The sequence below is a fragment of the Lepidothrix coronata genome, unplaced genomic scaffold (assembly GCF_001604755.1).
Source record: "Lepidothrix coronata isolate B3197 unplaced genomic scaffold, Lepidothrix_coronata-1.0 Scaffold188, whole genome shotgun sequence".
NCBI classification, from domain to species: Eukaryota; Metazoa; Chordata; class Aves; order Passeriformes; family Pipridae; genus Lepidothrix; species Lepidothrix coronata.
The window spans coordinates 193,400-219,033 of NW_016690368.1; the positions used below are offsets into that span (position 1 = coordinate 193,400).

Sequence of the window (25,634 nt, forward strand, 5' to 3'; positions counted from 1 at the left end):
GAGCAGGAAGGTCTAGAGCCCTTGTTGCTGGCAGAAGCTCTGCAGAGATAAGCTGCCTTCAGGGAGGGCCCCGGGGGCTCGGCTCCTGGGAGATGTTTGTGTTGGGAGCGGGAAGTTGCTGTCTGTTGGGTGGTGTGTGTGTGTGACAGCACACTCTGCTGACTGTGCTGTCAGTGTGGCCAGCCAGGAGATGCTTTTGGGCTGGATACCTCATTTGGGCACAATCTGCTCGGGGGCTGAGGTGATCCAATGATTCCTTTGGAAAACCATGAACTCTTGTGCGTGTCAGTCCAGTCCTGGGATCACTCATCCTTTCTCTGCCCCAGTGTGTGTGTGGTTAAATCAAGTCCTGATGTTTGCAGGCCCCGGGGTGAGTGTAAGCCAGGAGGAGAGGCTGCCTTTCATCCTCCCCTCAGGATTTTGCAATGTGACTGCAGACTGTTGGGGAGGATGTTTCAGATCTCAAACAAAGATGAGCTTTGATGGCATGGACCCGTGGGTCCTGTGGGCCAGCCCAGAGCTCCGCTGAGGGAGTCGTATCATCTCCCCTTTTAAAGGAGTTAGGCTCCAAGTTTAGGATCAAATATGGCTTGAGGTTTTCATATTTATTTCTTGCTTGCTTTCTTGTTTGTTTTTTTGTTCTTTGGTTTTTATTTAATTTTAAGTGTATCTCCCAAATTATAGCCTATAGCAGTTTGAGCTCCTCTTGTTTGCTGTGTATCATTCTTTCATTTGAAACCAACACACTGAAGACCTCCACAAAAAAAAAAAAAATGAAAATCCATAAATCAAAGCTGTAGTAATTACAGAAAATCACCTGACCTGTTTGTGGGTATGAAACCACAAAACAGTGGTGCAAAATTTCCAGTACAAGTGAACGTGCTGTGATTTTATCCATAACTAGAATGGTGTATACAATCAACTTAAAATAGAATGTAATTCAACAGATGAGTATGTATTTATTACTTCAACAAAATGTGGATAGGAGGTTTAGTTAGTTTTGCCATTTTTTAAGGACTAACCAGTGTTTTAGAAAGAAAAATCTAGTAAATCTGAAGGAGTAATCAAAGCTGTGGAGGCAAATGTAAATCTTTTCACTGAAAAGAGTGTATTTATTTTCATATTCATTCTCCCTTTGTTCATCATTGCTGTTTTGATAAAAGAAATACAAAATGGGGCTCTGAGAGAGATGTGTAGTAGCTGACACGACCTGCTGTGATCTGGCTGAGGGCAGGAAGCATGTTTAGTTAGTGAAGTCCTCGCTCTGGTTTGCACCACAGTCTGGTTCCAGCATTAGCCTGTTTTTAGGAGTGTGTCCTGCCATGCTGGAATCAGATGTTGTGTCACAACACTGGGAGGAAAAGCAGCAGCTTCCCAGCTCTCCGTGGCTGTGCTGTGCCCTGCAGAAAAGGAGTGGGTTAACTTATATCCACACCCCAGAGTCAACACCACAGCGAGCTGCCAAAAACCTGGCACCAGGAAACCTTAGTGCCAAAGGAGGGGATGAATCCGGGTCCTTCCAAGAAGCTGTTTGGGTCTAATTGGATTGGCTGGGCATGATGAGATACAATCTATGACCAGTGCAGCTCTGTAGGCAGAAATGGCAAATGTAGATGGTTTTAAGTGACAGCTGCCTCCTGTTCCCCCTCCAGCCACGTGGGATTTGGAGGAGCCTGCTCTGCTGGGCTGGGCAGGGCTCAGGCCAGGAGGGATCTGCAGGGATCTGCAGTGCTTCTGGGGTTTTTTGCAATTACAGAGAAACCAGAATTGACACCCCCATTTGCTGGTCCCTCTATTTAGTAAGGGATGTTGTTTTTTTCTGAAGTGTTTATCTGTTCAGTGATGATTTAATTTAGGAATTAATGCAGGGAATTTCTGCTGCCTGTGGTGTGATGCAGTAAGTCAGAATGCTTCATCACAATGAGCCCTTCTGGCCTTGAAGTAGCCCTTTCTTACCTTATTTCCTACTGATACCTGTTTATGAGATGGAACACGGGTGCAGAGAAATTAAGGGAACTGATCTCTGGCCTGTTCACTGGGTCTTTGCACAGGCGTAGGACAGATCTTCTTTTTGAGCGCTGTTTTACTCCCAAGGGCTTTCAACACAGTGTCTTTCATCAGCTTTGAGTTCCCTAGAAAAAATAAAAAGCTGGGACATCTTTCTGAAAGTCTCTTCCAGAGTATTGATAAACACCAGGGCAAATGCTCGGTCTCCTCTGCCCCAGAGACGTGCTCTGGCTTCAGTACCACACTTAATGACAAACATCCACCTAGTTTACCATGTGCATTCTTTTATCTTAGCTGTTCCCTGTGCATGTTAGGAGATTTATTTCGGCTCCTAATGTATTTCATGTGTGTTAGCTGTAAATATTGTGCTCATAAATCAGCCTGGAGCATCCAGCCCCGAGGCTGGAGACAGCTCACAATAGGTCTGTCTGCCTCACATGGGGAGGCTGAGCCGCTCCTCTGCTTTTTCCATCGCCTGCCTCTGCGAGTGGCGTGTTGCCAGTCTCCTGTCTCACATTAACAGGAATATTATATATTGCTGAATTCAAAGTGTTTTTCCTTCAGGACTGGAGGAATGTAATGGAGCATGCAGCTGGCAGCAGGACGTTATTCCTGGGGAGTGCAGGGAATTGTCCCTGCCCTCCCCCAGCCTGGGGACACGGCGTGGCAGGGATGGCACGCACACACAGACACAGCCTGCAATGAAAAACTCACCCTGCTCCCTTCCCTTCACCAGATTCTCTACATTAAACACCACAAAAGTAGCAAGTCTGGAGCATAATCCCAGAACTCCTTTTTTTTTTTTTCATCCCACTTCTAGAACCAGCTCCATCTGTATTCACACCTTCTGACCTCACTTCTTTCATCTGGGAGATGGAAGGTTGTTTTACTCGCCTCAAAAGATGTTTTTTTGAGAATTTATTATATACATGAGGACATGTCAGTGCTACAGAAATATGGATTGAACTGCCCCAAAACTAGGGTAGTTACTCCTCATTTCTGGATAGTTTCATTTGGCCTCCTCTCCATCTGTCCTCTTGTTGGAAAGCTTGTCTGCTTGGCAGGAACTGCAAGTAGTTTTTGCAGTGCTCCTGGTAAATTATTGTCCTTTTTACTGATTTTAAGGATCTTGTGCTCTTAAAACTCCCATGTTTGCATGAAACAAGGCTGCATTACATTGCATGGTCTAAAGCAATCCATATTCAATAAGCTTTTGGTATTTTAATTGGATTGTTTTTGGAAGTCTGAAATGGGCTGAGCTGCAGGACTAAAACTAAACAGAGTCTGTCACACCAGAAATACTCTGCAGGAGTGTATTTCTTCATGGTGGTGCAGCTGAAAACACCACATTTACTGTAATTAGTGCATCTCACACTTGTGAGCTAATTTATACATATTCAAATGTGTTTCTGGGTGTCTGATTCTTGGACACCATGTTAAACCAGTGTCTCCTGTTGTTTGGTCTGGTCTAATAAACTCTTGATTTGCCTCTTGAAGCACATCCCAAAAGTAAAACCCTACAGAAAAAGCCCTGCTCCCCAGAACAGTCTGTGACTGTGATGCACATGATGCATGTCAGGAGAGCTGGAAAGGAGAATGGTGTCATCACCTGAGGGGAAACACAAAGCAGAAAGAAACGAGGAGGGGAAATTTTGGTGCTTATTTTTAGACTCCGTGGGTGAGTATTATTTTCAGCTTTGTCTCTATTAATTTCTGCAGAACACAGTGTTAAGGTGTGATTAGGCTTCCTACACAGAAGGTATTGTAGTTTCTAGCTGAGGCTGAAGTGATCACTCCCTGACAATCCCTGGAGAGTCAATACACCCGTTTGTACCGGGATAAGGCAGCAAAGACGTGACTCCAGACAGTGTGGATGTATCTGAGACAGCTCCCAGCTGGCCAGTTGGGAAATAAACCTTACACAGGCACTGATGCTCACTGAGTTCACAAAACATTGCCCATGACACCGGGTCAGTGCTCCCTGTAGCTGAGGATCCTGCGCTGGGGAGGTAGTTTAAAGCTGTATTTTGATACGTTTCTGTGGAGCTGTTCTCACACTCATCATCACATACCTTCAGCATCTTCTGTATTTAGCACACGACTACACACTCTGAGTTTCATTGAAGAACATGCTGCCTGTTAATCAGCACTTTATTGTCTCAGTGTGCTTAAAATAAGCATTTTGTCACATTGAAGGAGAAGAAACTTTATTGGTTTGCGTTCTGGCACCGTGCTCCGTGCTGTCAAGTGCTGTCAGTTGGCTTCTTTCTGCAACTTAGGAGATTGAAACATTCTGGTAGCAATTTTCACCAGATACATATTGGATGTGTTAGAGAAGTACCTCTGAGGTTCCAGAGCACAGGAGACTGGTGGGTAACAGTCAGATCTGGTGTGCTGGAGAGGTCCCTTCAGAGCCTCTGCCTGCTCTGTGGGACAGGGACAAGAGCTGCAATCCCCCTGCTGAACAGCGAGTGGGGAGAGGAAGGAAGGAAGACAACATCTTATCAAGGGATCTTCTGGTTTCCTTTATGAACAGCTCAGGAGGAGCTTTGCCCCTTCCCTCACTCGGCATTAAGTGAAGGACTGTGAGAGCACAGGCCGAGCAGAGCTGGGGCTGAGCCTGTGCCTGTGTGCAAGTACCAGTCACAGCCAGGGCTGCCTTCAGGCCACATGTTTCTAGTTAGTCTGCAATGTTGTCTTTTAATTTGATGTGGAGGCAGAAGGGTAAATGGGGCCTGATGTTTGCTTTGAGAAACCTGCCAGTGGCCCTGACACCTCTCACCCAGTGCTGAGCCAGTCCAGCTCTGCAGCCCCCCAAACTCAGCACCAGCACTGGTGGCAGGGCTGTGCCTCACACAGCTCCTGTTTGACAGGATGACACGTGAAATGTAATAATTTACAGAAATGTACAGCCAGGATGTCCTCAATGAGGAGCGAGTGCCACAGACATGTCAAAGCTGCGTTTGAAATGGAGCATCAGAAAGGGCAGCAGAGGAGGCCTGAGAATGTCAGGAAGAGCCAAACCCTGAAGTGATGAATTAGTAATTCCCAGACCAGTCTGTGGAACCATAAAACATATTAATTCCTAAATTCCAATAGTCTCTGAAAAGCTCTGAGGCTTGACTGTGGCAAGAGAGCACAGAAGTGGAGGAAGAATGGAGGTGAGCGATGTATCTCCTCTGCAGAAGATCACACACAGCTTTAGAAAAAGGCCTGTGTGAGCCTGTTCAATCTGCTTGGGTTCCTGCAGATTTCCTGCTGTAAATAGGTAGGGTTGGGGGCCTTATTGAAGGCCATATGTAAGAACATTTAATGATGGGTATATACTTTAGTCTGTTATAGAACACACCTCGTTGCAGCTTTTAAAAAAAAAATAAAATTGAACAGTTTCTTGGGGCAGGTGAACACAAAATATATGCATGAGATTCTTGTCTTGGAGAATGCAGCAGATTGTAGCTAATCTTGAACTCTCTTCTTAGAAAATAAAGCTCAGAGAATTTAACAAAATGCTACAGAGAGTTATCCACATTTCCAATTCTTTGGGGTTATTTATTGGATTTTATTGTGCAGCAGCTTTTTCAGAAATTGTGGGAGCCAGGAGCATACCATTAAGTCTTGTTTTGAATCACCCAACTGAGAACAAAATGTAGAAAAAAGAAATTATTTGGATTACAAAATGTCAGAAGCATATTGATATAATTATCCCTAAAAGGAGATACTCTAGGAAATAGGATGGATTTAGTTATTACAAACATTCATGGAGTAAAAACACTATTAAAGCATTACAAGAGTCAAACAACCAGTGAACCAAAAGTGTAAAAACAACGCTTTGGAAATGAATATTTTCCCAAGAAAACTTTCCAGTAAGAACCTGGGAAACTGCACTTTTTCTTGTGGGTGAAGAAAAGTCACATTCCAACTTTAAAGAGACAGTGCTTCTGGAGAACTTAAACACGCAGGATGGACTCTGTCTCCTTAAAAACTGTGAAAAAAGAGTTTAAGGACTTCATCTGGGTTTTTTCCCCAGCGTGTGCCTGTTAGTCTTTTTGTGTGTTTTTCCATGTGGACGGTAAAAGTAGATGGGACAATTTCACAACTGCTTCCATTGCTGTTCCTGACTCCTGGGTCCTCGTGGCACTGGTGCCAGTGGAAAATCAGAACCCCCTGCTCTGGGAGCAGAGTGCCCGGCACTGGGGACATCCCTGAGCGTGGGGGTGACCCTGTGCTGCCCCTGCCCCTGAGCTGGCTCTGGTGAGGGCTGGGCAGCTCTGCACACACTGCCCTGCTGATGGAATCAGGAACTGCCTCCCAAAGCCAGGCTGTGCCAGGAGCAGCTGGGGGCTGTTCTCTGGAGGGTTATTTTTAAGTGGCCCATAAATAAGCAGTGACATGGGCTCCGATGTGTTCCAGCCCCACTGACGAATGCAATTGGGCCTAATTGGTTTCCTTGGTAGTTCTCAGAAAGGGCTCTCAGAGAGAACCTTGATTAGTTAGTTAGTCTTAATATTGCTCATTCCCGACTTCTGCTGGTGGTTCCTGGAAGTTTCTCAAGGCCTTGTTGATTGGAATATAGTGTTGAAGCTGTGCATGGGTGAAGTCCCACCCTCCTGCAGACAGAACTGGACCTTTTGTGCAGACAAAGGGCTGCAGGCTCCAGGGCTGTCATGTCTGATATCCTTCACTGGGAGCAAATGCACAGGGAAAGGGAGAGTGCAGGAACAGACCCTTCCTGCTCCAGCTCCCTTTCCGGGTGGAAGCACAGACCTGAGCTTGTAACATGTACCATGAAGCAGAAATACAAATACATATATATTTATGTATATATTTAACTGTGTACTGCTGGCTGTGCAGCTGAGAGTGTGGAAGGATTCAGGAATGATGGGATGTTTGTATGGCTCAAGAACACCCAGATTTGTTACAGTAATGACCTTTAAAACAAAGTACAGCAACATCAGAGAGGAAACAAGAAAACCCTTTTTAACTCTTGGTGGTGAAGCAGTGACTTCTTTTTTGGATTGGTACCTCTTGAAGTGGCTTAAACTTCTGCGTGAAGCAGCCAGCCATGGCCAATGTCAGGAAAAGGACCATGGGCACAGTGTGGGATCCACTGCAGCAATTCCTGTGCTGCAAATATCACCAGCAACATTTGATGTCAAGAAGGCTTGATCCCAAAATTATTGTGGATCAGATGAGTAAGCTTTTGAGAATGGGGGAAAAGGAAAAAAAAAGGAAAATAAGGCCTGATTAAAGACTTTTAAAAATGTTTCCCCCTGTGGGATTTTTGACATTCTATCAGCATAAATCAATTCTAATCCAGCAGTGACCATCCTCCTTGCCTGCCTTTTTCTTTTTTGTTTGTTTTTTTGGCTTAGCTAACTGCACAAATTACTCAGTTTTCCTGTGTAGAAATTCAAACAGAGAGAAAATAATCCAATCCCTGGATTTCTAAATTCAAGCAGCTTTCAAACCAGAGCTAGTTTTGAGGCAAGAACAATAATCTTTCTGGTAGTGGGTGGCATAAAGAGACTGTTTTTTCCATTCGAGGCTCTTTCTTTTAAACGTATTTGATTTAGATTGATTTAGCTTGGTGTGGGAATTGAAAGTCTGACTGAAACTTCCTGTTCTGAGCTGTGGCTTGAGTGAGTAGTTGGGTGAATGTGTCTTACCAGTCCTGCATCCTCTGTCTTGCATAATGATCCCTGGTTCTCAGGAGTTTCCGACGCCCGCGTGGGAAGCACGCTCACGGCTGGTTAGAGCACAGGAAATCTGTGCTTCTCTCCAGACCTCCTCTGTTTGCTGAGAGAATTACTTCATCCTTTTCTTCTGCCTCCGTTTGTCAGTGCAGTGTCACTTCTATAAAGTGCTCTGAAACCCTGTGGAGGGCTCCTTGAAGCCCTTAAGCAGAGGTTGTACGCTGTGTTCTACAGGTGCTTCTCTGCTGAGGTGCTCGATAACCTCAGAGCTGCCAGTGGAAATAGTCCAACTTGCCTTTCATCCTCAGGACCCACCTCACTGTTCTTTCACTAAATTGGTACTTCTCCTGTTTCCCATGCCCGTTTCAGGATTCTGTGGAATGTTGTGAGGTGTCTGTGACGGTTCAGCCCCGCTCCTTCCCTGGGAGCTGAGCCACGTCAGCCAGGTTGGCACCACAGGTCTCCGCTCAGTGAAGGCACATGGGAAGCAGTTCTGCCTTCCCAGGCTCTGCAGGGAGAGCCTTCAAGTTACAGCAGCACCCACAGGTGCTTCCCCTGGGTGCTGACTCCTGGTGTCAGTGGCCAATATGCAGAGTGGCTCCCAAGCTGCAAATCCTGCCGGCAGTACGGGAATGGCAGGGCCGGGAGTGCTGGGGATCACCAGGGCAGGGAAAGGGTCCTGGGCCTGGAACTTCATCCACGGGGATGTACTGCCCAGCCTGTGCATGGTCTGGCTGTTGTGAGCCCATTCACACAGGGCATGTTGTGTCCAGCCATCCTGGTTTAGAGGTGGGTCCCTTGATGCCGTGGATATGTGGGATGTGGGGCCATATGGCATCAAACCCTCCCAGAACAGCTCAGACTCTTCAGAGGAATAGCACAGATCCATGCACAGAATCTGGGATACAGGGATACAGGGATACAGGGATACAGGGACTTTGTGTTGATTGGGTGATGCCATTCACGACAAGTTGTGTGTTGAAGTCCATGTCCTAAACACTTCTAGACTTTTTTAAATGCTCAACTCATTCCTTGTTTACACTGAACAGTTACTGCTTTCTTATGTTTTTCGGAAATTTTCTCCTTCTTTTCCTGAATCAATTAATATAAACTGGAGGTCAGAGCAGCTCTTCATGATGAAAATGTGCTGGGTTTTATCTGTTCTCTGACTCAGTTTTTTTGTGAAGAAAATAAAGAAGGGAAGAGTCTTTGAATCTTTTTAGTAGAATAAAGTATAAAAAAACCGATTCCTTGATGTGCTTGAGCGTGTGATGTTTTCAAGGTCCTCTTTTTGCAGAAAGCTTTCAGGATATTACTGATTATATTGACCTGCTGGATTTCTTCCTGCACTTTAGATCTCTAGTGAGTGATATGTGGAAGCACTAAGCTGAAAAACTATTAAAGCAAATCTTTATGCTTTTCAAGTAGCATAACTTGTTACCCAAACCCAGTGTGTCTAGAACATCATCTTAAAAATTCAAATGTTAATAAAGACAATTGGCATGGGTTTGGTGAGCCCAAAATGGAACTTTGCAAGAACAAAGCAGGTGACCTTTGACTTGCCACAGAGCTTGAGCCACACGGCCCCCTGTGCTGAGACCTGAGGCCTTTGTGCCAGGCCCTGCCAACACAAATCCCAAGGACAAGTGTGTGGGGTTGGCTGTTCTGTGTCCAGTGCAGCAATCCCTTGGATTTAGCTGCCCAGCAGCCCTGTGCCAGTGCCATGTTTGCAGGGATTGTACATTCCCTCTGAGCATGTTGTTCCCAACCAGTCAATCGTTTTGCTCCTCAGCTCCCCTTCCCTGACTCTGTGAAATATTTGCAAACCCGTATTTCACGACTGGCCCAGTTACTGATTTATCTCCTCTACTGTTTATCCCACTGGGATCATGTTATGTTTTCAGAGCTGACCTCCCTTGCTCACAAACCACAGCTAATTTGGGTTCATTTCCCTCCCTGCCCCCTCCCCCTGACATGCCAACAGCGATTCCAACTGGCTGTTCACTTCCACCCTGGAGTTGTCACGAGGTCTTTCCAAATTAAATCTCGCAAATGGAAAGCAGAATACGCTTGGCAGTGCCTGCAGTTGGAGGTGCAGTTCTGCCCTTTAGGAGGTGATGGTCCTTACCAAATGTCAGCTCTGGGGAGATCCAGCAGATGGGAACGCTCTGGTTCAGGTTATTTGTTCAGACAGATTTCAGGGCCCTTTGGAAGCCACAGTGCCCAGCCCTGCAAAGGGGGGGAGACACAGAGCTGTGAGGAGGTGTTTGAGCTGCCCACGAAATGCTTTCAATAATGTTTTGAAATTGGAAGTGTCAGCAAAAATCCATTACAAATAAACCTGGATGGCCATGCCCTCAGGGGGCTGAGGCCAGTGCCCAGAGCTCAGCTCAGCCCCCAGCTCAGGACACCACAGGCCTTGTGCTCCCCAGGTCACGGAGGGACCTCTGTGGGAACCAAGCATCAGTGACAGTAGCTGAAGCTTTTTAGAGGCAATTTTTCCTTGCTTGCTTTTCCTAGAACTGAAATAAAATGAGAACAGGGTCTGTGGCCTGGCCTGTCTCCAGAGGAATGTCATGGATTTTATTAATCAATTATATAAGGAAAATCATTGGGTAGTGGGCAGAAGTGACAAAGCATCTCTGTGAACTCGCTGAGTTTTTCTAGCCAGCCCTTTTAAGGACCTCATTGTTTTTGCTGCTGAGGGACAAGAGTCTCTCTGCTCAGAGGCAGTTTAAGGAGTAGCTCCTTGTGATAAGAGGGAATAAAAACATGGCATGAAAACTTGCTTTAGGCAGGTAACACAGAGTAGGTCATGACAAAATTGTCTTATTTCTGTGCTAAACATGTACCACTCCACTGTTTCCTCTTGTAACACACAGCTCTTGGTATGGCCCCATGTCCAGCTCTAATAAACAGTCATATAAATAAATATTTCCCCTTTATGGGAGAAGGAGGGGTGACCTGACTTGCTGAAAATGGCCTTGCCAACCTGGGGAAGAACCCAAGAGTCAGTTCTGAAGTTTCCAAAGTCCATCATGCCACGTGTCTGTGTAACTGCAACTGATCCCAATGTCAGTGATCCCAGGAAAGCAGGGAAGAGAGATGAAAAAGATTAAATATGGATAAGCTGCAGGTGAATCCCGAACACACACAGCTCCAGTGTGGGTAAGACTGGACATTTAAAAGCAAACATTATTATCATTATTGATATTGTTCGTTATGGAGCTCTTTTCAGTATGAACAAAAAATGAAAGGCAGCACAAACCTGTGTCACATCCCTCTCATTTGCACATCTTCTGTAACCTGGATGTGCTCCCCATGGAGCTTCTGCAGGCCAGCCCAAACTAATCTGCATGGATCCAAACAGCCTGTTCATTTCTGTGGGTAAGAAGACTGAACGTGGCATTTCTGGGTCTTACTAAGCTTTTCTTTTTAGGCTTAAACACAGGAAAGACTTCAAACCTAATTTCTCAGCCTATCGTGCAAATATTATTCCGAATCTTGCAGGATCATAACTGTTTGTATAAAGCTTTCCAGCTGTTTTCTGTTGATAAAAGACTTTAGCTGGGCACCAGGAGATAAGACTGCGGGACTGAGAAATTGCTGACTTAGTGTTGTAATCTTCCCACACTGCATTCCCATAGGGAAGTTATGGATAGGTGTAACTCTGTACAAGTTAATGTTCTAATCCTTGAATCCCATTCAGTGGCTCAGCCACTGAATTTGATGGAAATTCTGGGCACCTGACACATGACAGGATTGATTGTAGAGAGACTTCCAGTTCCTGGCAGATGTCAGTGCAGAGCTCACACTGATCAGCTGTTCCTCTGGATTTGAGAATGTCGTGTTCTGAGAGCAAACCTGGCTGGAAACTCAGGGACACCCTTTGGAAGGACTGTGAACCTCAGGATCCACGTGGGGAAATGTGTCAGGATCAAATGTGATTTATGGCATCAAAGCCTTCCTGTGGCATTGCCAGCAGGGATGGCACTGGAGTTTGGGATGGCCTAGAGCTCATGATCTTTGTTTCTAAGCTGTCCATCCCTCTGCTGGGATAAAGGCCTATCTTGATGTTCCAGATAACTCTCATTATATAGACAGAGAGATAAAATTTAAACAGATCCATTGAAAATGGAAAATTAGTTAGACAAATGGAAAAAAATGGTTACAGATGGTTTAGGAACACCTCAAATCCCACGTGGTGCAGTGACTGCTAAGTCAGCCAGCAATATTTTATGAATGAGAATTCTAATAAGGAGGGGGAAACGGTTAAAATTTGCCCTGGAGCAACTGTGACTTCCACACCTCTTTTTCTTTTTCGTTCGTAAACACCTCTGTCTCCTGCAAAAATACTTGTGAAGATGCTTTTTAATACGGTTTGCTAAGTTTTGTTGCTTGACTTCGTTGTTCCTGCAAATCAGCAAATGAATTCCATTTGCAGCTCCTTTTTTTTCTGAGACAAGGAATGTTCCTGCCAGGCTGCTGCTCCTCGAGGCTCACACAGCACTGGAGCCTCTGCCTTGCAGGAACACACAAGTGCAGGATCCCTGAGGACAGAGCTCAGAGGGCCAGACTGTGACAGGTACCTTGTAGAGCTAATCCATGTAAGAACTGGAGACACACTCTGAGTGGCACTTCCATCCACCATTTAGGGGGTAAATAATCGGGGAAGGTGTTGGATGTGTGTCCCAGTCCCTTTGTCTCAGCTTCACCCAACAATCATTCTCTTCCTTTCACTGTAGCTGTCCTGTGGCTGATTTATACCCAACACAGAAAATTCCTCTCCCAGAGGGATTTGAGTAAGATCATCCCAGTTTGATGCTGATGGAAGACAAAACTGGGTGTTTCAAGTCGGATTTTTTCCTGCAGTAGGGAAGAAGAGAAGGGGTTTTCCTCACCTTTGTTTGCTTGTTTATGCAGAAGTTTGTGACTTCTTCATATTCCACACCGTAGAGGACAGTGCTGATGTGAAGCACAGAGAGAAAATAAGAAGCCTAGAGTAGAAAAAGCCTAAAACTCAGAGAAGGCTTTGGAGCTGCTGAGAAAATGAGAGGTGACATGAGATCAGGAAGGAAAGGGGAAGGTTATGTCATTAGAGGCTGGAATTCAATGTTTTGATGAAACTCCATGGATACAGGAAGGAGCAGGGCGGGTAAAAATAGCTAAATGAAAATGGTATGAGTTCCAAGAATTCAACTCTGAAAAGAAAGAAAGAAAGAAATATATGTTGTTGCTTAAGACCAGGCAGAAGTTGTTACATGTTTTTATGAAGCATTAGAAAGAAGGGAAAGGAAAGGGGCAAAATTTGCTGACTGCAGTTTCTTTATTTTTTTTTCCTCTGGCCAAAACTTGGAATTTGGTGTCATGACACACATTTCATCCCAATGCTCAGTGGGTTGGTTCCAGGGGAGGGGATGCTCTGTCAGGAAAGTCATCTCATCCAAAGCCCTCGGATGCTGCTCAGACCGGAGGGTCCTTGGGCTGAGCACATGCTGATGCCCACAGACCCCAAATCCCTCCCTGACTGGTACAAACACTGATCACTGTAGGGGGGGAAGGCCATCCCAGAGAGAACACCTTCCATCTGCACAAAGCCAGCAAGCAATTACCTCGAAGTCTCTGGTTTTTTGTACGGAATTGTTTGTGCTCACCCACCTCCCCCCCCTTGGAGATCCACGTCTTATCTACAGAACAGAAAGCTCTTACTACAAGAAAAAGAAAGAAAGAAAATCAACCCATTTGCTTCCTTTGATTTTGGTTTTGTTAATTTCTGAACAGATGGTTACACACCACAATGGAAGTTTTATAAAAATTTCCATCTTTTAACTGAGTGCAGGCCTGAAATTTTTCCCTGGTGAAAAAGCAGAGCGTGAGTCATTAACCAGGCTCTGTGTGTCTGCCTGGGATTTTCACTCACTGCAGGCAGAAGAGTCAGAAAGCCCTTCCATTACAGTAACTGCCTTTTTTTTCCCCTCCACCTGGGCAAAAGGCCAATTCCATCATCTCAGCATGAACAAGGAAGGTACAGTCTGAGGAGGGATGGAGTGCACAGACAGGGGGAGAGGCCTTGCTGAGGCCAAGAGTCCAGTCCTGGAGCTTCAACAATTGTCAGAAGGAGTGGCCTGAATTAGGATTTCTCCACTCCAGTCTGAATTCAGTAATTGCACAGTTCTGGCCTGGGTTTACAAGTGAGAGGTTCTGCTGCCTGCAGAGTGCTCAGCACCTACTGAGTCTTGGCCCCAAATTATCGTTGTGGAGATAGAGAGCCTAAACTTAATCTTTGTTTGGACTCCATTGGAAATTTGGCACTGATTGCTGTGGGACAAACAAGGCCCAGAGATGCTGAGTGTTCTTTTCTGCAGGTCTAGGGATGTGACCTTGGAGAGCCAGAGGACTGCAAGCTCCAGTCTCCAGCACTGCTCATCTTAGTGAAGTTACAGAACTTTGCTGGGGCGGGGGGAAATAAAAGAGATTTTTACCTTGGGATGGATGGATGGATGGATGGATGGATGGATGGATGGACAGATGGATGGATGGATATATCAACTTTCAAGGCCTCTGTCATTCAGGAAAAGATGAGTTAATTATTCTCAGTCTGTGTGACACTTAATGACACGTAGAAGAGAGGTGAATGGCATCTTGTTGGATGGCAAGGGTAATACAGAACACAATTTCCCCTGAAGAAATAGCTCACATACCTTATATAATGAATGAGCTCATTTTGCCTGTGTTTGCCAGAAACAATAAAAGTTAGAAAATGTCCCAGTAATTAGAATAAAGTGTTACCCAGATTTATGGTGAGAAATGTGAAATGTCAGGCAATTGAGTGCAGCTCCACACTCACAAATAAGCTTCACATTCGTTAGAACAGGTTGCATTCATTAGGAGGAACAGTGTGGGTCCAGTGCTGGCCCCAGAAGGCAGGGAATGGTTTCTCCTGTGCAGGGAAGGGAAGCAGAGGGGAGGGCAAGGTGCCAGCTGGCACGTTCCCTGATGGATCCTGGTCCTGGTGGTAATGCTGCAGCTTGCACAGCACAGACACCATCATTGCTTCAAGATGGGCCTGGGGTTACGGGAGGGGTGGGAGGGAGAAGGGGGAGAGCACCACTCCCAGCCTGCCACGTGCAGGGCACAGAGCTGGTCAGACACTTGGGAAGGGTGGAGATGGAAAAGGGGATCTGAGCCAGCCTTCCCCGCAGGCCTCCCTCTCACAGTCACTGGCCATTCCTTCAGCACAAGTGCTGTGCCCACGTACACCTAGCACAGAGGTGTATAAATATGAGCTCATCTCTTGCCTGATTACTCTGCACCCCGTTCTTGTGTCAGAGGAGCACAGAATGAAGTGGGTTTAACCTCCAGAAGTGCTGTGCATACAGACACAGGGAATATTGAAAGTGTAGGGCTGGTGGAAACAGAAGTGACACTCCCTGAAAGTCCAGGGTCAGCTCATTTGGGCACTGAAACATCCCCACTGGCCCTGCCTGTGGAGCTGGAGGAGGGCAGGCCATGGGAATGTCCTTCTGCTGGGACATGGGGAGGGGACACTGAGAACCTTCTGACACAGCTCCTTAAAAACTGAGGAACTGAAATGGAAGTGCTTTACATAAAAACTAGTCTGACAGGTGAAGCTGCCTAGGAATGAGAATGTTCAGTGTCTTTTTCCTGAAGAAGAGAACCAGACACTTCAGTGAGTGCAAATCTTGTGGGGGACCTTCACTGCCTGCTGCTTCCAGACTGCAGGTGTGTGAAGTGGCTGATTGAAAACAGCCTGTCTTGCCCACTGGAGTAGGGAACAGGTCTTATGGACAAACCAAAACCCAAACAAACTCCAAACCCCCCCTGTCTTATAGTGTTGGATTCTCTTCTTGCATAAATTTGATTTGGGTGTAGTTCTAGGAATACCAGTGGAGTTTTGTAAGGAAAAACCCCAGTTATTAAGTTAAAAGCAGTTGCTTTTAACTTGGTAAAATATTTGGATTGTGATAAAGATCTGCAGGGTGGCCTTAAGCCAGTTGTACATCCTCTCTGTTCCGCAGTTCCACATCTGTAAAATGACAGAATGAATTTGTTTCGTTTTCATTACAAGCTTGTAGGAAAAATCTCATTATGCTAATGAGGTGTGCTTGTGCTTTAATCACAGGTTCATTCAGAAAGCCCATAAATGAAATAAATATGAGATCAACGCAGAAGAATTTGTGAGAAAGGAGTAGAAATCCCAGATTTTCAGGAAGTACATCCCGAATGACTGCAGGGATGATGCCAGCAGTGATCTCCAGAGAGTCCTGGTGCTCTGGGGGTTATTTGTGGCAGACACAGGTCCCCACAGCAACCCCGAGCTCACCTGTCAGCCCAGCAGACAGGATCGCTGCACAGCAATGTCAGTCAGACCCTGGGGCTCATTCCCTGCCAGGATTTTGGATCTTAAGCTGCTGTAAAGTCCCAAAGGATGTGAGAACAGAGAGCAGGAGCAGAGCCTTGGGGATAACCCAGCAATGAGAGGCTTTCCAGCAAAGGGGCACTTAAACACATCAACATGACTTGTAAATGTGGGTCCCATGAGATGAGAGATGATCTCAGAGAGGTTACAGCAGGGATGTGAGAATTCCCTGGAGTCTGTGAGAGGCTACTGAGGGAGGGAATGTTGGGCCTTACAGCTGCACGTGGGTTCCAGGTGAAGTGGGAGCTGTTTCCAGGGACAAGGCTTTGGCTTGGTGTTCCTGTCCTGTCCTCTGCTGGATGTGGATGCTCTGCCTTGTTTGCTCATTGCTGGCAATGTGGGAAATGAGAGATTCGGTGTTGATACAACTGGCACAAAGTCTGTGCAGCCCTGGGTCCCTGCAGGCCTGTTCTGAGGGCTCCTCTGGGAATCCCAGGAGTTCCAGCTTTATTCCCCTCTCTGACTCGGACTTTTCCCAGTAAATTAATTTTTTAATCCTCCTCTGGGAATCCCAGGAGTTCCAGCTTTATTCCCCTCTCTGACTCGGACTTTTCCCAGTAAATTAATTTTTTTATTGGCGGTACCAAGCATGGGTTTTTTGATTTTTTTTTGCAATGAGGTGTTTGGCAGCATCCACTGGGACATGTAGGTACAGAGTGTGTGGGAGGGAGGGGCAGCCCTGAGCAACATACCAGGCAACTTGGGACGAAAGAATTCCAGGAGATGGAGAGCTCTTTCATGTGCTTCTAACAGCCCCTCACCCCCTGTATTTTCTAGGATGCCTGATGATTTCCTGCAAACTAAATGTGAATTTTAGGTGAGACCAAGCCATGCTTGAAGCAGGTCACAGGTCTGTTATGTATATTCACCGTGGAGGTTTTGTACTTTGGAAAGATATAAAAGATACATTGTGGGGCTGGGCTGGACAGAACCAAGAATTGGGGAAGGGTTAAGAAAATATTGATGAATTCTGAATCTCTTCTTAGTTGTGAATATAGTAAAATAAAATGAGTTAGCTGAACCAAAGCCATCAAATACAGCCTGGCTGTCACTGCTGACATGTCCCAGCCACCTCAGGAGCTCTTTGCCCCTGAAAGGTGTGCTGTTTAAAAAAAAAAAAAAAAAGAATATTTTTGTTGACATTAGTCCATTTCTGACCTTCTCAGACAGTGAAAAGTTTTGTTTGGTTCATCTTAAGTATGACCGATTCATAACATTTTTTTTCTTGTGACTTTTTAGATGTTTTAAATTCACGTATTTTGGTACCTATCTCAGAGAAATACATACCAAAAAACGAGTGGTCTTTTTAAAAAGAAACCTTTCAAAATTTGTTATGGCCAAAAAAGATAAGTTGGTTTCCGTTCGTGAAATAATTTTCTGTAAGTGAAATCTCTGTGAAATGTTTGCTTGAAAAAGATCACCTGACTCTCAGATGATCCTTTTCAACAGAGAGTTTGAAACCTTATTCCACAGATTCAGGATAGTTTGTCATTCCCCAGTTTCACTGTCAATGAACTGATCAATGAAAACGATGACCTTGATAAATGATAATCTCTAAAGGAAAAGAGGGAAGGAAATATCCTGGTCATGCAGGAATGGTTTAGTTCAGTCCCAGAAAGTCCCAGTCAGGACCGAGTGTGTGTGCCACAGCCCTGGAGAAGCTGGATACTGGCTGCTCCGAGGAATGTACAGTCTGATGGGAACTGCAGCAGGAATTCTGACGTGTGGCATTCGCACCCACGCTCCCCCTTCCCTCCTCACAACCTGCACAATAGGCCCTTCCCAAACGTTCTGTCAGAGAGCTGCAATCTGCAGCACAGCCCTCGATAATCCCCAGCTCCTCCTGAGCAGGCAGGCTCTGAAAACCAGGGAGGGCTGGGGGGAATCCACTTGGAATATGCTTTTCCTACGTCTGTGTAAACACACACACAAATAACGCCCTCAGCCTGGGGAAGGTGGGGAAGGTGGGACTCGGTGCTGGGGAGAGGCACCGAGTTCTGCGAGGGAAGGCGCTGGGGAGGGAAGAGAATTGCCTGTTAAATATGGAAAATGGAGTCTGCTTTTTGTTCGGGGCCTTTGGAATCTGTGGGTGGATTGGAACTGGCAGGCAGGGAGCAAACACCCACCCACCATAGGGCTGTGTGGTTCAGAAGTTTACAAGAGTGTTTGTGTTCCAGGAGCTGTTGGCCTTGAAGCCAATGGAGAGGGGGAGGAGAAGAGGGAGAGAGTGAGAAAAACACTGTGGTGTTAGGGCCCTTCCTCGGAGATATTCTCCCCCTCTCCTTTCTCCAGCTAGAGGGCTTTGGAACTGGAGCAAGACAAACAGTTACTGGGGGAAAGATTAATGTGATTTTAAGATGTGCAGCGCTCACAGTCCGTCATGGGGAGGCAGAGACCTCAGAAGGCACTACCACCTTAATCCCACATGACAGCTCCCATCGCTCCCCCTGCTCCTGCCTCAGTTCCGAGGAGTCTGGGGGATGTAAGGACGGGCAGGTTTTGCTGTGTTGTTCCTGCAGGAGTGAGGGGTGGCTCCTGTCCCGTCATGGATCTCAGTGCAGGAGCTGCCACTCTCGTTGCTCACCGCCTGGGGATTGCAGAGACAGAAACTGAGGCACAGAGAGACTGAACAACTTGCCCAAGGCAACAGGAAGTCTGTGGGAGATCTGGGAATAGACCCCAGATGTCCCGAGTTTTCTGTCTTAACCACAAGCCCATCCTTCCTGTCTTTTTGGTAGTCCCCTCTGCTTCAGGAATTCCGTTTATGAATTCCACCCATAAACAATCTGTTGCACGATCCAGTGATTTACTTGCATTAAAAAGTCATTTGGAAGAGAACATGGCACCTCTCTTAAAATGAGCTACAGCAGCTACTGCTGTCCTTTCTTTCTAAGGGGTAAAGAAGAGGGAGTGAAAACACCCAGCTTCCAGAGCTGAGAAGTTTCCAAACATCCCACAACCATTAGTTTGGTTCTTTAAAAGAACCAGGGACTCCATAAGTGATGTTTGAGTATATCTGGCCCTTTATATTTTAGTGGATTAAAAAAAAAAAGTCTGCAACTGCACTAAATCCATCTAGGGAATGATCCTGCTGCTGCTCACCACTGTATTTGAGTGTCTTTGATGACGGTCTGGTCGACTGCCACATCCCTGCTGGAATTCACTGGGTGTCTGGTGAATAGTCAGGCATAGTCTGAACCTCTCTAAGACAGGACTGAATGGTGGGAAGGGTTTTCATTCTAATAAAACACATCCTTCAGTTTGAAAATGATGGAATGGATAGATGTCTCTCCCCCATATTATCAAAGGTACCAACACGTAGTTTCTGAAGAATATTATTAAAAAGTTATTCTTAACTAAAGCCTTTAAATTAAGGTTACTCAGTGAAGAATATTCCTAGTCCTGCTTTCTCTTAATGTGGTAACTTCTTTAGCATCAGGGATCAACAGGGACTGGATGGCCTAGACAGTTAGATCACGGCTTTAGACCTTGGTATTGTGGTAGTATCTAACAATCCCACTTGTGGATCACTAACTCCATGTGCATCGTGGAAATAGAAGGGTCCTTCTTGCCACCAACGACTTTCTGTTCATTCTGTTCACAATTTGGTGAAGATTCTCCAAGTGTCTTCTCTGAGCACACGAAGACACAACTGCTGACTTGGCCCAACGTGTTTGGTTCCTGCCTTCTCTGAGCCCCTTCAGTACTTCAAGGCTTGATGGCCAAGTTGGGTATGTGAGAGTGGGTTCCTGCCTGGGGAAATGCTGGCTCACGGGCAAGATGGAAGCTCTTATGCCACTGACACCTTTGTCCTTTACTCTGAATTGGGATTTCAGAATATAAAAGTACAGATTAAACAGGAGAGCTCGGTGTGTTCCCTGCCCCATTACACTGACAGTGAATCACAGTGGTGGTGTTTGCTCATTGCTCTCCTCCTCCTTTGTCCTGATGTGTTTTCTCTCTGTTCCCCTGCCCTGGGGAACTGTTCCAGAGGAGACTGTCTGAGTGCTTGGTGTCTGTGTCACCCGTTCTAGAGATGAGCAGTGCTTCAAGTCACTGCTGCATTACAAACAGTACTAACAATTGTCCTGGTGTGAAAGTGCTCTCCAGCCCTTTTTGATACACGAATCTGACAGAGCTCAGAGATAACAGCTGAAACCTTTTCAGCTTGTTCCTCATGGTGGTGCTTAGCACTGGTTGAAATGTTTGTTAGAATTCTGGAGGTGCAGCCCCTGGGAAAAAGGGAGAAGCCACAGTTTTTTGCTTTGACATTTGACATTGATAGAAAGTAAGAGCATCCCACTGCTGATCTGGATAATAAATCCATAACGGACTTGGCAGTGCTGCTGGGCAGGGGTGTCGATACCAGTGGGCAGTGGGTGTCCATGCCCAGGTCAGAGGTGTCTGTGTGTCCATGCCCAGGTCAGAGGTGTCCGTGTGTCATGCCATGGTCAGAGGTGTCCGTGCCCTGGTCAGAGGTGTGTGTGTGTCCGTGCCCTGGTCAGTGGTGTCCGTGTGTCGTGCCATGGTCAGTGGTGTCCGTGTGTCCGTGCCCCGCTCTCTCGGCGCTGAGCCGGTCGGTCGGTAGAGGGAGCCCGGCCCCGGAGTGTGGCGGGGCGGGGGGGGGCGGTCGGTGCCCCCGGACAGACCGACAGACAGCCGGACAAACGGGACAGACCCGCACTGACCCGGACGGCCCCGGCGCCGCGGGCTGGGCTCGAGGAACTGACCCCAAGTGCCCGCCCCGGCTCAGGCTCCCGCGGGGCTCTGCCCACCCAGCTCTGCCCACCCAGCCACGCGTGAACGAGCCTGTGACGTGTGAGAGAGCGGGGGGCACATGTGTGAGCGGGGGGCACATGTGTGAGCGGGGGGCATATGTATGTGAGTGAGCAGGGGGCACATGTGTGAGCGGGGGTCCCACGCGTGCCGAGCCCAGGGAAGCACACGTGTGTGGATCGCTGTGCCCGCAGCGCTGGGTGGGCTCGGCGGCCCCGGCGCTCCCGGCCCGCGCAGTTCTCGCCCGTCCATCGCGCTCTGCCGCCCGCGATCGCGGGGTGCGCGGGGCGTGTGCCCGCAGCGGAGCGGGCAGGGCTCTGGCAGGGCTCTGGCAGGGCTCACACACACGCTCCGTGCCCGTGCGAGCGCCGCTCCATTTCCCCGCTGCCAGAGATCCAGCGGCGAGAGGAAAAGCCGTCGCCCTCCCGGCCCTCCTTGGCGGCGCGGCGGTCCGTGAACCCAGCAGTTTATCCTCCCTCCCTCCTCCTCCCTCCCTCGCCGGCGCCGCCGCCGGGGCCGCGCCGCGCGCCCGCCCGTGCAGCGGCTCGGCTGTGCCCGGCTCGGCTGCGCTCGGCTCGGCTCGGCTAAGTTCGGCAGGCCTGAGCTCGGTTCGGCTAAACTCGATAGGGCTCGGCTCGGTTCGGCCCGGCTCGGTTCGGCCCGGCTCGGTTCCGCTCGGCTGAGCTCGGCTCTGCCCGGCACGGCTGAGCTCGGCTCGGCTCGGCTGGACTCGGCACGTCCCGGCTCGGCTCGGCTCGGCACATCCCGGCTGGTGTCGGCGCAGAGCGAGGGGGGAGGCGGGCGCTGTTCCTGGAAGAGCCCGGCCTGGGGAGTTGGTCACATTCTTGGCCGGGATTCAATGACTGAGGCAGACACCAACAAACAGAGGGGGGGAGGCGCAGGGCGGGAGGCTGAGCCCGCCTGCATTAGCTCAGCTCGCAGGCACTCTCAGTCACTGCTGGCGAGAGGAGCGGCGAGGATGTGCGCGCTCTCACCGCGGCTCCCCACGGCACGCCGACAGCGCCGGCAGCACTAGGGGCAGGGAGGCGACCCCAGGGACGAGGAGCCGTCCCCGGCCGAGCAGAGGGACCCCGAGGGGCAGCGGAGCCGCTCATCGCCCGTGCGGAGCCCCCGCGGCAGCGCCGGAGAGCGGGGCCTTTCCTCCTGCGTTGTTCTCGCACAGACCGAGCCTTCTGCCGCCTCCTGCTTTCTGCTTTCCTCCCCCGCGCCTTCCTCCGGTGGATATGGACAGAAGGGGGATCACTGCAGAGAAGCAGCAGCCGCCAGAACATATTTGAGCCCCGGGTGCTCGGAGCGTGGCACAGACTTTTTGTGTTTCCGTGGGTGGTGTGTGTGTGTGAGTGAGTGTGTGAGTGTCGGAGGTGTGGGAGGAGGGATCGGTTTGCCTGGGGGCTGGCTGAGGGGGTGAGTGCTCGGATGAAGACCTCTTTTTGCCGTGATTCTCTGCTCCATCGGGGCAGCTTGGAGACTTGGAGGGTTTGAAATTGTAACGAACCAAGAGGAAAGAAAGAAGAGAGAGACACGCATACAAAAGGATTTATTTCCTCTCCGTTAGTGGATTGCTGAGTGGGAAGGAGAAAAAAAAACAAGGGTGGGTTTGTTTTATTTTGTTCATATTTTTTTCCTTAAAAAAATCCCTTAAGTGGATTTGTACCAGGGTGGAAGATAACTGGGGATTTTTGTTGTTTGTTTTGGGAATAGAAACTAAAAAATGGAGACTGTAAGTAGAAGCAGCTTCCAGCCTCATCCAGGACTGCAGAAGACCTTGGAACAGTTTCATCTGAGCTCTATGAGCTCCCTGGGTGGCCCTGCTGCTTTCTCAGCACGATGGGCACAGGAGATGTACAAGAAAGACAATGGCAAAGACCCCGCGGAACCTGTACTGCATCTGCCCCCAATCCAGCCTCCTCCGGTCATGCCCGGTCCCTTCTTCATGCCCTCGGACAGATCCACAGAGAGGTGCGAGACCATCCTGGAAGGGGAAACCATCTCCTGCTTCGTGGTGGGTGGAGAGAAGCGGCTTTGCTTGCCCCAGATCCTGAACTCGGTGCTCAGGGACTTCTCCCTGCAGCAGATTAATTCGGTGTGTGATGAGCTGCATATTTACTGCTCCAGATGCACTGCTGACCAGCTGGAAATCCTCAAAGTCATGGGCATCCTGCCCTTCTCCGCTCCTTCCTGCGGGCTCATCACGAAAACTGACGCTGAGAGGCTTTGTAACGCCTTGCTTTATGGTGGCACCTATCCTCCCCACTGCAAGAAGGAATTCTCGAGCACAATTGAGCTGGAGCTCACGGAGAAGAGCTTCAAGGTGTATCATGAGTGCTTTGGGAAGTGTAAGGGACTCCTGGTGCCAGAGCTTTACAGTAACCCCAGCGCAGCCTGCATCCAGTGCTTGGACTGCAGGCTCATGTACCCACCTCACAAATTCGTGGTCCACTCTCACAAATCGCTGGAAAACAGGACTTGCCACTGGGGCTTTGACTCTGCAAACTGGAGATCCTATATCCTCCTCAGCCAGGATTATACTGGGAAAGAGGAGAAAGCTAGACTGGGCCAGCTCTTAGATGAAATGAAAGAAAAATTTGACTATAACAACAAATACAAGAGGAAAGCCCCCCGGGTAAGTGATGCCTGCAGTTTTAAAGGGGGCTGGGGGGAATTTCGGTAACATTCACCGGTATACCCAATTTGTTACCAGCTGCTTTTCCGTGGAGTCATTTAGCAATTTTAATCGTGTTCTCCATTCTCCCTGCATGTGCGGTGCTCGAGATGGCACCTTTATTTCTCTGGTTGTGTTCTGAACACGGCGGTCGGAGTTTGTTTAAATTCCATGTGTGTTTGTATATTTTACTGTACGTGGACCCTGATCTTCGAAGCCCACCACACTGCCCCAGACTTCATCTGGAAGTACGTGATTTTGGGGTCTCAAGGGCTTCATTCAGGGGTCAAGGCAAGGAAGAAGCCAGAAAAAAGGAGCGGGTACTGATGGCTCCAGACACAAGTACATTCACTTTTCTGATCGATTGCGTGTCGCCAGGGAGGGAGGTGGGGGCTCAGAGCTCTAAACGCTCGTATGGAAATGAAATGTGGCTGTCGAGAAAATAATTGTGACAGTAATGCAGGTCACTGGTTTTCATATTAAGTGTGTGGAACGTGAATGGAGAAGTCCCTGGTTTTAGAGTATCCCCGTGGAGCCTGAATTTCCCCACCAGCCTGGCTTTTCTATATTGGATTATGCATGCATCCACAAATGGCTCTGTCCAGGGCCAGCTGCAGCAGCTCCCCAAGCTTTGCCGTGCCGTGCTGAGCCAGACAGCTAAAGCACATTTTTTTTAGGTGTCTCTTGTTTTTCTTTCAGTCTGAGCTGCCTTTAAATCCCAGAATCCCTGGTGTGTGGGTGGGAGGCTGCCTTGGCATCTGGCAGCGGTCCTGCTCCACGGGCAGCAGTGCCACAGGCCTTGAGGACTCACAGACACCGGGCTGTCTGTCTGGCTCCTGGCGATGGTGCAACCGGCTGGGGATGAGCAGCTCCCTCCCGCTCCTTCCCCCGTGCGAGGGGAAAGCAAACTCCTGCTGCAGGATTGCTGCTTGGGTTCTGCCCCACTGCCAGAGCTTCCCCAACTTGGCTTTGGGTTTCTGTGTGTGGAGTGGAAGGGCGATGCACAAGCCTCGAAAAGAGGAGCGATGTTTAAAGCCCACCTCGAATGTTCAGCAGAATTCTGAATTACCTTACCAAATACCTGTTTAAAGGGGCAGACGTACGCTCTGACTGAAGCAGAGTTTTTGTTTCTAAAAATATGCAACAAAAATACCCAGGCAAACGCAAGGATTTTTAAAATTCCACAGCCAGCCTAGGAGGCCTAGAGAGCCCATTGCACTGGATTAAGGAGCAGAGTCCCACTCCTCCAGTCCCAGTTTCTCTCCTGCCCCCGGCTCAGTCGTTGTCCTCACCCCTCCTTTTCCTCCCCGGAGTGTCAGGACGCCGTGACAAAGCTGGGCTGTAATGAGGCACATTATCCCCGTGGTTGGAGGTGGATGTGTTTTTAATGGCTTGTCTATTCTCTGTCAGTCATGTGCCGAGATGGAATGGTGGGACAGATGAACATGGATGAGAGAGGAGAACATGGCTCTCCAAGTGGAGACATTTTTCATGTTGGAAAAGGAATTTTCTAGGGTGTGCTTCATTTGGGAAGCAGAATTAAGAAATTTCCACACTCTTGCTCCCGAAGGGTCCTGTGTCCCTGGCGTGGTCGTTTCCAGAGTCTAATTAAAATGAATGTTAGTAGTGGAGTGCTTTCCTTTTTCACAAGGCTTTTTGGGTGTTCTCTTCAGTTGTGTGATTTATCTAACATCCCAGGTGAGGTTGAAGGTGGAGAACAAGAAAAAGATTGTTAAATCTTGGCTTTGCCTCAGTTTTTTTGGTGATCTTTTCATAGATCCCAGTTCAGAATAAGAGAAGCACCCTTCTCCCACCCTCGAGTGCAGCACTCCTTGCAGAGGGAGTTCAACACACCTGGTAGCGAATGCCAAAAATTCTGTAAGGAAATGGTGGCCATCTCTTTCTTGGAAAATTTTGCCAGAAATTCATCATCATAAAATGTTAAGTCTCCTGCATAAGTTTATTTGGAAGGTGCAAAGAGTCCGGTGGGGAAGAACAGAGGGGTAAGTGTGTGCTCAGATGATGGGATACAGAA

General features: G+C 48.1%; 1 protein-coding gene across 2 annotated transcripts in view; it reads left to right on the forward strand.

Annotated features, from left to right (window-relative positions):
* The window catches only part of SKI (SKI proto-oncogene), a 121,488-nt gene that overhangs the window by 4,010 nt on the left and 91,844 nt on the right, over window positions 1–25,634 (forward strand). Inside the window, exons 1-2 of one of the 2 annotated variants that reach the window (XM_017831258.1) lie at window positions 21,857–22,528; window positions 22,639–23,560. In XM_017831258.1, the coding sequence (XP_017686747.1) occupies window positions 22,649–23,560 (912 nt within the window). In that variant the 5' untranslated portion in view covers window positions 21,857–22,528; window positions 22,639–22,648. Of the gene's footprint in view, window positions 1–21,856; window positions 22,529–22,638; window positions 23,561–25,634 lie in introns of those variants that run through there. The other variant, XM_017831259.1, reaches the window with a different exon arrangement.